This window comes from Charadrius vociferus, unplaced genomic scaffold, assembly GCF_000708025.1.
Source record: "Charadrius vociferus isolate BGI_N301 unplaced genomic scaffold, ASM70802v2 scaffold249, whole genome shotgun sequence".
NCBI lineage: Eukaryota > Metazoa > Chordata > Aves > Charadriiformes > Charadriidae > Charadrius > Charadrius vociferus.
This window is the reverse complement of record NW_009650081.1, coordinates 216,393-227,637: the sequence shown is the minus strand read 5'-3', so window position 1 is coordinate 227,637 and position 11,245 is coordinate 216,393. Positions and strand designations below refer to the sequence as shown.

Below are 11,245 nucleotides of genomic sequence, written 5' to 3'. Positions count from 1 at the left end.
GGTTGGAACTCGATGATCTTCAAGGTCCTTTCCAACCTAAACCCTTCTGTGATTCCATGATTCTATGAAACACCCACTTTGTGATGGAAAACTGTTGAAAACGAGTCGAAATTTCTAGCCAGGAAGATGAAAAATCTCTTATCCCGCAGCCTCTGCAATCCAGGGTAGAGGTGTAGTTTCAAATGGGAAATAGTTTTGTTATTTACTTATTTGTTTCCATCCCTCCCCCCACGCGCTGCTTTGCAGAGTCCTTCGCTTCCCGCGGTTTCCGGGCTCGGAGGGGCCACGTTGGAGTTCGGGGCTGGACAAACATCCGATTTCCTGGCTCAGCCAGCAAAGGCTTTTGAAGATGAGGAAAGGATGGAGAGGAGGGGGGGATGCAGGGATGCTTTGGCCATCGGTAGGACACAGCTCAGCGTTCCCCTCCGGCACCGAGTATTTTGCAGGTGGTGGTGGTATTTCCCAGCCGGGGAGGAAAACAGCCCCTTCCCCAACGGAGCTCGACTCGGGCGAGACAAAGCAGGAGAGGAAAGGCTGGAAAAAGCAACCCAGCCGCGGTCCCACGCCGGCCCCTCTGCCCTTCGCTTCCTCCCATGGGGACGGCGACGGGGGGGTTTGCACGCCGAGACCGACGTGCCCCACGTCCCACGGGGTGTGGGGGAAGAGGTGGCCATGACCTGGCGGTGGTGGCGTTGTTGTGGCAAACCCTCCGTGTGCTAGGGGACGGGGACCTTCCCCAAAAACTTCAAGAGAAATGTTGCATTTGCTGTCTTCCCCCTTGAATTTAAGCCTTTGCTCCATCTGCATTTCAGCAACCGTGGGAGCGCACAGCATTTCCAACTCTTTGGGGTTTTGTTCCAAAGGTCTTTACATTTGTCTCCTCGCTTACAAGCTATTTGTGGGGTTTTGACTTAAATTTTGCAGAATTGTGTCTGTTCAGGAACTATCGTTTTCATGGCAAATTATTTCCCCCCTACGAATACCCTTCTCTCGGCTTTAGAACAGAAAAATGAAAAAAAAAAAATGGAATTTGGGGTGAAATCAGGGGTGCTTTGAGCCCCCAGCCATCGCCCCGCAGCCGATGGGCGTGCTGCTGCCGGCTAACCTCTGGGAAGACGGAAGATGCTGGAAGACAAAAAAATCCTGCTAATTTTAGCTCCTGGGGGCCGCCTGCCCTGTGCACTTGCACAAAGTCCCAGGCGTCACGGCCCCAGCTCAGATCGAACTCCCGGCAGCGAGGGACCGGCTCCTGTCACCGTGCGATGTGCCCCATCCAGCAATTCTGGAAGTTATTATCCAGAGCATTTGCAATCCAACAATATATAACCTTTACGAAACTCACTTTTTGAGTAATTCTCTACATTCTGCTGACACTAATGGGCACTTTTATTTTTCCTTCACCTCGCTCTCAACGGCTTAGAGGCACTAAAAAATATATTATTGATTTATTGAAGTAATTTCCATCCATCTCCAGAATCGGACTAATGTGCCACCATTTCCAAGGTTCATTCTGCATTATTCTTGGACTTTGGTTTTTTTTTTCCTTTCGTTACGAAACTCCTCCCTTGTTTTAGCTTGAGCAGAACTTACATGAAAAACGAGAATATTATAAAGCACTTCGAAGCGAGGCAATAAAATAAATCACATCCTCAATCACAACATTCAGCGTCAACATTAACCTCATGAAACAAGCAGCAGCAGAGAAATTCTCTGCTCCGCTCCGGCGTTTTGAGGCTCATTGCAATGTTTTACTTATTTAAGTGCTTCAGGGGAAGAGCGTGTCCCAAAATCCCAAGCTGGAAGGTGGAAATCTCTTTGGCGACAACAGTTTTAGAAGAAAAGGGGTGCGCTGGCAAGCCCCGAGGAGGGATATAGGCCAGCGCAGAGCATCTCTTTCCCCTTCCTCTCCTTCCCCGGCTCCCCCCAGCATCCCCGGGGAGGGAAGGACCAGCGCTGCCGTCCCACTCCTCCGCTCCAAACAAAAGAACAAAGCAGCTCATTGAGGTTTCATAATCGGAGCGACGATATCTGCCACCGCCGGGCATCCGCGCCGAGCCAGGCACCCCGGCTCGGGGAGGGGGGGAACATCTCTCGTTTAGCAAAAATATTTCATTGAAGGAGAAATGCAGAGGAGCGCCGTATCGTTTCTGCGCGTCATTGCGTCGGTTTTGGTGCTGTTCCTCAAAACCAGAGGAAAACATGCAGACCCGGAGGCGGGAAAAGACCCCAGGGGCAATATTATGGGCAAGGAGCCCGGCGTTTGCGGCTCCGGGTGACTCCTGCCGCGCTCCCCGGCCCCTTTGCAGAGTGGCATTAATATCTTACTCTGACCCTGAGAAGACGGATGGGACCATGCAATGGAGGTCGGTCAGCAAGAGATGTTCCATATAGGATGGGGCTGGATGAAGGCGATGATGCTGAGCAGCGGCGGCAGCCCCGTACCAGGGACAGGACGGGCAAATTTTCCTCTCCGACAGCATGGAGGTCGCAGGGAGCCGAGTTCCCTCTTTTCCCCCATCTATCCCAGGAGCTGCAATATTGCATCCCGTATCACAGGGCTGAGTAAGAAATGGAGGCATCCACCCGAGCTGGGCAGGGACCCCCCCCAGGTTGAGAAGCAAAGCATCCCTGCGGCTGCGGAGGGGTCAGAGCTGCCCCGTCCTGGGCGCCCCGCGAGCTCCTGCTTGTTGCAGTGTGGGGAAATAAGCTTTTGAGTGAGCGTCTCAGGCTGCCGATCAGTTTTACAAAAAAAAAAAAAAAAAAACCAAAAGGAAACAAGAAGCAAAAACCCAGCCCTTCTTTAGAGGCTTTTCTGGTCTGCTGGCAGCTCCAGCCTTTGCCTGCCAGCAGCAGCAGGCCACAGCTCTTGTCTCAATGCGTTTATTTTTAAATGCATCTTTTCAAGCATCGGGAGTCTTGGCAACAGCAGGCGGGAGGGAGAGCTTGCGCAAAGAGCCCCTAACGCTGCAATAGGCACTTACACAGCACAGTGGACTCTAATCCCTATAAATAAATAAATAAATAAATAAATAAATAAAATCTCTATATCCTATATATAGCGCCGTTTAATCTGCGTCAATCGTGAAAGCTTTCCGAGAAACGAATTTCTGACTTCACCTGTAGGAAGCAGTCATTACGGGGGGGTTGGCAAAACCCATCCCTCTCCCCAGCCCCGGCGCAGCGGGAGCACCTTCTCCTTCGCACTGTGTCCCCCAGCAGCACGTCTGGGGGGTGACGAGGGGGCTGTGGCACCTACAGCGGCTCTTTGGGTTACCCCATGGCCTTAGAGAGGTTTTTAATAGGTGCTCTTTCATCGTGACTGTCCGACTTCTTGTTCTGTCCGCGGTTAAGTATCAGGGTTATAGCTGACTCACGCGAAAAAAATACTTGCCTGAAAAAGTGTGTTGGGAAAAGGAAACACAATGCTGTTTGGGTTTTTTTTGCCTCGAAAAAATGGGGCTTTCAGGAGGGGTTTTGTGGCACTCCAGGAGACAGCGCCTTTCCGAAATCACATCATTCCCTTTTTTTCTTGCCTCCTCCTGGCGCAGGCAGAGGTTCCGGAGAGCATTCCCCATCCGGGGCTTTCCAGTTAAAGTCAAGGCACAGTTTTGTACGAAGAAAACCAAAGACAGCTGAAACCCACCCCCTCATTGCCCCTGTGCCCCCCTTTGCATGGCGTTATTTTCCCCTCTCTCCTCTCCGGAGCCAACGCGTTCCCCGCGCATCCCTGGGAGCCGCCGGGCAAAAGTTATTTTCCATCAGAAAGGTCAGCGGTGCTCGAGTTTGACATTTGGAGTATTGATCAGCCATTAAGGCGACGAAGTGTAACCGGGCAAAAACAAGAGCCGCTTTTTGGCACATCTTAACCCGAGGAGATGACTTCATCTGTAGGAAGCAGAGGGCTGCCCGGTCCCCCCCTGCCCCGGCCCAGGGACACTCCTCACAGCCCCCGTGTGAGGACAGCAGGGGGGAAAACATCAAAATAGCTCACCGGGGCTTATTTTGGAGGAAAAACCCACCACCAAGCTCGCTGCCACGCCACGCTCCTGAGCACGCCGCCTTCCAGGACGGAGTCATCGTCCCCAAAGTCCCTGTGAGGTGGGCACGACCCTGCTCTGGTCCCGATGCTCCTCCACAACTGGCGAGCATCGGCGCTTGGGCGATTTAGGGGCCTCGTGGATGAAGGGGGATTAAACTCCTTCCCAAAGGAGCCATTTTGGCCACGGACTTGCCGGGGGGAGCCCAGGACCCGTGGTGGCCAGGGGGCAGGGGATGCGGGGATGAGCAGGGCTGTGCTCACACCCCACGTCGACGCTGGCGAACAGCGAAACACCGTCCCTGCAGCCGCTACGTCCCCTGCTACCCCGTCCCCGCTCGCTCGGCTTGAGCAAAACCACTGTTTCTTTCACTGGGAGGGGAAAACGCAGCAGCGGGAGCTGGCAGAGCTGCGGCAGGACATCGTCACCCCAAGACTTGTCCTGCCCCGGCTGCTCCGGACACGGAGGATGGGATCCGCTCCGCGCACGCCCGGTGTGTTAGCAAAGCATTTATGCGGGATTTATGTTGCTGGATTCCACTCCCCAAAAGAAAAGCTTGAAATTAAACAGCTATATTTTGATAAGGTACCCAGCATTGCCAAAAATTAGTCATCAAATGCTTATTGTTCCATGCGCATTAGATTAGAGCCAAACAAACGCTGATTTTAATCTCTCCAGTGCTCTAATGCTCAGACGCTTCTCAATTCAACCTTGAAAACGGCTTTTGTTCACATTAATGGCTTTCATGCTAACGAGGCTCGGTAAGATTTAACATTTAGGCACATCCCGTTCTTCATTTTAATAACAATTCCGCCACAGAGAGCAACACATGTTCGCAGTGTGCAGGCGTAATTCAGCCACCAAACGTGTCTGAAAGTCCAAATTCAGCATCGCTGCTTCGGCCGGGGCAGCCGGGCGCGTTCGCAGCCCGAGCTCGACTTAAAAAGCAGACGGGCTAAGAAACGCCGAGCCTCCGGTGGAAATTAAGCGGTTTCTCTTTCGTGCCAAGGGACATTCAGAGCAGAGCTGGCCAATTGGGCTCTCGGCTTGCTCGGGCTCAGCCGCTGTTTCTAAGCATCTCTCTGTCCCAGCCTTATTAAAATGCCCTGCGCGGGACACTCACCAGGCTGCCGTGCTTGCTTCCCAGCACGCTAGACTTGTGGAGGTCTCTCATTGACTCGACAAGAGCTCTGTGCAGAGAGGGAAAGCAAAAAAATTCAATTCACCATCCCGGGAGGCGGAGAGAAAAACACACAAACCCTTCCTGCTTCTCCGCGCCGCGGCGTTGGGCGATGCGCGGCAGGATGCGACCCCCACGGGGCTGCTCCCGGGCAAGTTTAGCAGGAGCCGGAGCATCGCCGGCGGCAGGGCACGAGGCGCAGCCCCACGAGCCGCCGGCAGCAGCCATCACGCCGACCCCCGTGTCCTCCTCCCCGGTGGCTGCCAGCCCCGTTTAGGATAATTACGCGCTGCCGCCTACTTTCTTCTAGAGAAGAATTCCAACGCAAAGAGTTTTTGCTCCCGAGACCGTTGGCAAACGGAGGCGTTTACGTACGCAGCACATTACCTGACTCATGCACAGCCCCATAACGTACTCATTAACCTGTCCGGGAACCGCGGGATCGGCAGCGGGATGTAAAGCCGCGTCTATTCATACACCCAGGTGAAGTTTGCTGGTAATTCAGATGCTTGTTTAGAGACCCCAAAGCACCGGCGTGGGCAGCACTGCCCCTCGCCCGCCACAGCCAGGGCAGGATCCGGCACCCCACCCTGCATGGGGACGGCGTGGGACGGCAGTGGGGCCACAGCGGCCCCTTCGTTGGGGAAACGTGGAAGGTGGGACACTTTTTTCATGGCAGCCTGTGCCACTGCTCTGCCGCCCTCACAGCAGAGAAGGCCCTCCTCAGGCTGAGATGGAACCTCCTACGGTCACCTTTGTGCCCGTTCCCTCTTGTCCTGTCACTGGGCACCACTGGAAACAGACTGGTCCCATCCCACTGGCACCTCCCTTGAAGGATTGATCAGCGTTGAGGAGATCCCCCTCAGTCTTCTCCTCTCCAGACTGAACAGCCCCACGTCCCTCAGCCTTTCCTCAGCAGAGAGATGCTCCAGTCCCCTCAGCATCTCCGTAGCCCTTTGCTGGACCCTCTCCAGCAGTTCCCTGTCCTTCTTGACCCGGGGAGCCCCGAACTGGACACAGCGCTCCAGATGTGGCCTCCCCAGGGCAGAGCAGAGGGGGAGGACGACCTCCCTCCACCTGCTGGCCACCCTCTGCTTGATGCCCCCCGGGATTTTTGCTGGATATTTTCAACACAATGGGCTTTTTCAGGCACCAGAAACGGGGGGGTTGCACTCAGCCGCGGGGAAAAGCCATTTTGCCACACAGCAAACTTTTAAAATGGTGCTATTTCAAAGGCTTCAATTTTAGAATCGTGCTTCTCTGCAAGAAGCACTTGCTTGACTTTTGAAAAATAAAGGTGGTTTGCATGAAATCCAGCACAGGCTGATGGACGGAGCTTGTTGGCGCGTTCCCAGCGTGTGTCCCCCCGCAAGGAGCATCCCCGGATGTCGGGGACGGTGGCCAGAGCCCCACACACCCGTACTGGGCTGACAACACACCCCCTGCAGCAGCACAGCGGTGATGACCATCAGAGCCCCGAACCCAAGTCCTGCCAGCCTGAGAAAGCGACAGGGATGGGAGGGGAAAAAGGGGTTTGACAGTTGCATGAGGTCGGTTCAGGATTATATATTGACCACTAAAAAGCAGATTATGGGTATTTATGAGACAGACAAAACTGCACATCCCATTACAGAATAACTGTGTCGATAACGAAGAATAAAGCTCCCCATTGAGCCTCCACGCGGCTATTAATGTTTGGACGGCTCAGTAGTTTTGACTCCAAGAAAACATCAGCAGTGCTGTGCGGGACCTCATCCACCTCACGCCGCCGTGAGAGCGCGGTGGCCCCTGGGCCGGGGTGGGGGACAGTGACAGCTCTGCTTTCCCCTCAGCGCCGGTCCGGCCGAGCCCCTGCCCCGGGTCGGGGGTCTCACACAGACCCGTGCAACCCCTCCAGAGCTGCCAGTGGGCAGAAATGCCGCCTGGAAATGCTCCACTGCCAGCACCAGGGGCACAGTCCCAAATGCCATCAGCATCTTGAACGTGCTTTTTCTTTTAGACCAAGTTTTTCCGTGTGTGTTTTGATCCCTCAGCAAAAACACCCCAAAAAACAAAAAAATTATATGTGTCCCCAAATAGTTACAAACATTCAAGAAGAGAGAAAAAAGTCTCCTCCTTGGGAAGAAGCTTTTTTTGCCTGATCCTGATAGGGGGTTGACCGCTGTGAAAAGCTGATAAGCAATTGCATAATTTTTTGCTTTATTGACACAACGTGGAGCCCTGGGGCACCGCGCCGGGCACGGCTCAGCACTCAGCGGAGCCGCAGGCATGCCGGTCCTCGTCCCATGCCAACTCATGCCGCACAAGGCAGCGTCCATCACCAGCCCTCACCAGCCCTCACCATCCCTCACCAGCCCTCACCAGCCCTCACCACGATGCGTACCCAGGCACGGTGAAGTGCCATCAGCCTCCTCTTGTCTCAGGGGGGAGAGGTGACCCAGCCAGGCAGGAAGAGGGTCCTCCTGCTCCCATCCCACCCCACCAGCTCTGTTTTCATCGTCTCCTGCCGGGATGCGGTGCTGGGGCGTCTGCCCCACAGAATCATAGAATGGTTTAGGTTGGAAAGGACCTTGAAGATCATCGAGTACCAACCCCCTGCCATAGGCAGGGACACCTCCCACCAGCCCAGGTTGCCCAGGGTCACCTCCAGCCTGGCCTTGAACACCTCCAGGGATGGGGCCTCAACAACCTCTCTGGGCAACCTGTTCCAGTGCCTCACCACCCTTAAAGTGAAAAATTTCTTCCTAATGTTTAATCTAAACCTGCCCTCTTCCAGTTTAAAGCCATTCCCCCTCATCCTATCACTACATGCCCATGTAAAAAGGCTCATGCATATTCATACCACTAACGAGAGACCCCATCTCCCCCAGCCCCACCAGCCCTTGACACATACCGAGTCCACGGAGCAGGGGAGAGCCCTTCAGCCCGCTCTTGACAACACTTTGGAGACCCAAATCCCACAGTAACCAACAAAGCTCCTTGTTTTCTCCTTATTTATGCATCTGGCTGATGGCACAAACAGCTGGAGCGGCAGAGGGAAGCTGAGCAAATGGCTCCAGCTCTGCCCCCAGCCGCAGGAAACACCTTTGGGCTCTAATAAACACCGGAATAAATGCACTGAGTGGGGCACGTTGCTATAAAACAGGCTGTCATGGTCCCATCCCCTCCGTCCTGCTGGGCTTCGCCCTGCCCGGTGCAGCTGGATGAGCTCGCAGACCACATGGAAAAGCTAAAAACTCCTCTGGGGGAAAGCGGAGGTGGCTGGGGAATGGTGCGGGATGTAGCTCGGGTCTCAGCCCGTACACCATCCCGCTGGCAGCGCCCCACCACCAGCAGCATCCCGGTACGCAGGATGCTCTGAGACGGAGGATGCTGCCAGCCCATCGGACGGCACGAGGGATATCCGCAGCGCAGGCTCAGCAGAGCCCCTAGACCAAACATTGCATTAAGGTTGCATTTAAAAAAAAAAACAAAACAAAAAAACAAAAAAACCAGATTTGGGGTTTGATGCTGAATTCACTGTGCCCTCACTCGCGGGGTTTTGCATTTGCCTGTTTGCCAGAGTGAATGATGAGATGACGGCTTTAATTGCCTTGCAGCGCAGGAGCACCGGCGCTGACGTGGCCCGGCCGCCTCCTTCACGGGTGAGCTGGCACCGTCCGCTCACGCTGTGCCCCGCGAAGGTGCCCCCCACCGATGCACCCACACCCCCAACCTCTCCCCCTGGCAGGGACGGCAGCGGAGGGGGATGGACCCCGCTGACCCCACGTCCGACGGAGAGATACAAGTGCTGCGAGAGCACGAGGGACGCATTTGGGCCGCTTCACACTCGTCTGTAACCCAAAGAGCAGCACCAGAGCTGCTGTGAAGCTCCGTGGGGTGGTGTCCCCCCCGCGAGGAGGTCACACTCAGGAGCCTGGGCATCCCCTGGGCTTGCTCTGCCCCACGTGCCCACAGCCCGCAGCCCTGCCAGAGCAGCCCAGTGAAGAGGGACGGGGACAGCAGCGGGTTGGGATGCTCCAAAAGGTGATTTCCAAGGTTGTGCTGCAAATCCAGGTGTCCCGGCGTCCGCTTTGCCCTGCGCTGGCTCTCCACCACCTCAGCGGGTGCTCTGCAGCAGCCGGCACCCCGCGCCCGGGAACGATGCTACGATTAGATGTACGGCGCTGTGATGACATTAGTACTGGGGCAATGAGAGAGCAGGGACACCAGGCCAGGACAGAGCTCCCAAGGGGCTGAGACCCCCCCCCAGTGCAGCACTGCTCCAATTTGGTCCCCCCCAAGTGGGGCTGAGCTGCCAAGAGCCAGAGCAGAGCTCTGCTTCTGCACCCACTGGGGCGGTGGGAGCACCCCATCTCCCCGGCGGGGACCCTGGAGGGGGGGGGGGGGGCACCCCAAGAAGGGATTGTTGGCAAGGCACGGTTCATTTTGGGAAAGCCACTTCTCCGTAGTGCATAGACAAGGAGAGGCAAAGAGAGCTCCGTGCTTATCCAACTTGTAAAGAGCAGTAGATTGGTTTTACAAATACTAAGGATTAATCCAATTAACATGGTCTAAACAAAGGACAAAAGACAGATGAATATTTCTGAAGCGCTATCCGCCAGCTGAGTTTTTTCCAGCCTGGAAGGAAGTGACTGGGATTTCCCTGGAGTTCAACTTTTCAATGATTTCTTCTTTCCAGAGACCCCTGACTGCCTGGGAAGAGCCTCTCCTCTTCCCAAGCCGCTGGGAAAAAAGCACCAAGTGAGGCCAGATGTCTCCTGGCCACGGGGCCGGGCTGTCACCACGAGTCCCCATCCCTCCTCGACCACAGTGCTGCTTCCCACCCATCCCGGGCACTTCACATGGTCCCACAGATGCCGTGGACTGCGCGGGAACGATGCAAAAAGCATCCCTGGCACCAGCGTTCCCAATACTGGGCAGGGGCCCCATTTTGGACCATTTTCCCCCTAGGAAACCTTCCGGGGGAGGCAAACCAAACCCCTCCCAGGCCCACGTGCTGAGAAGAAACACAAATCTCACGCTCGTCAATAAATTCTGTAAACAAGCACAATTTCCCTCCCACTCTGTTTCCCAACTCCTTCCCACCCCGTGAAGCTGGCAGAAACATCCTGATGAAGCACAAAGCGTTTCTGGCCCCCGGAGCTGCCCCGGGTCACTGACCACAGGATTTTACCCTCCTCCAGCTTGTTGGAATAATGTTTCCTCGAGGATAAAAATTATTGCGTGCTTTTTCTCAACTTGAGAGGTTTTTAGGAAACTCAGAGAAGGGAAAAAGGTCTCTTTTCCCGCGTTGAGATGAGAGGGTAAGCGAGCCAGAGGCTCATCCACGAGCGTTATTTCACATCGTATCACACGTCATCAAGAAGACTGAGTCAAGAGACTCGGTTACAACAGGGTTGGTTTTTTTTTTCCAGCCAGGATCCCACAGTTTTAAGCGGAATAAGCGGGGCTGCCTGTATAACAAGAGAAAGCCTCCGGTGGGAGGATGCCAGATATCCAACCCCTCCTCAACTCACCTGCTTTTTAATTGTAACGAGGTGAAAAGCCACACACGTGGGTATTAAAGGAATGGGGGACGGTGGGGAGGAGGGTGGCTGCTGGATCCTGTGGGTAAGAAACTGCTTGGGAAGATGCTCTGGGGTAGGAGAGAGGAAAGAAATTGGGGTAAAAAAAGGGTGGCTGGGAGCGCTAACACTTCTGCTTTTGTGATAGATTGGAGGAAAAAAAAAAATAAATCCTTACTAAGCCCCAGCTTTGTATGGGATGTGAACCACAGAAACTTATTTATCCTGGCAAATGGCATGTTACTAAAGCACGGGTGAGCAGCTCAGACGCTTCTCCCTCACTTGCTGTTTTCCACCCAAAAAAAACCCCAAATGTTCCCTGGGAATGGGCATCCCGGGGTGCTCCTCGGGGCACAGGGCAGCATCCTGCAGCCCAGACTCTGATGGATTCTTCCCCATTCCAGCCGCTCCTGCACGGAGCCATTCACTCCTGGACAGCTTACAAAACCGCAAGGCTTTTT

The 11,245-nt window shown here is 54.7% G+C and overlaps 1 protein-coding gene across 1 annotated transcript in view; it reads right to left on the bottom strand.

The window, feature by feature from the left end:
• The window catches only part of CORO2B (coronin, actin binding protein, 2B), a 31,076-nt gene extending 25,865 nt beyond the window's left edge, over positions 1 to 5,211 (bottom strand). Inside the window, exon 1 of the mRNA XM_009892078.1 lies at positions 5,161 to 5,211. Within this exon, the coding sequence (XP_009890380.1) occupies positions 5,161 to 5,211 (51 nt within the window). The remainder of the gene's footprint in view (positions 1 to 5,160) is intronic.
• Between the last annotated feature and the right edge of the window lie 6,034 nt (positions 5,212 to 11,245).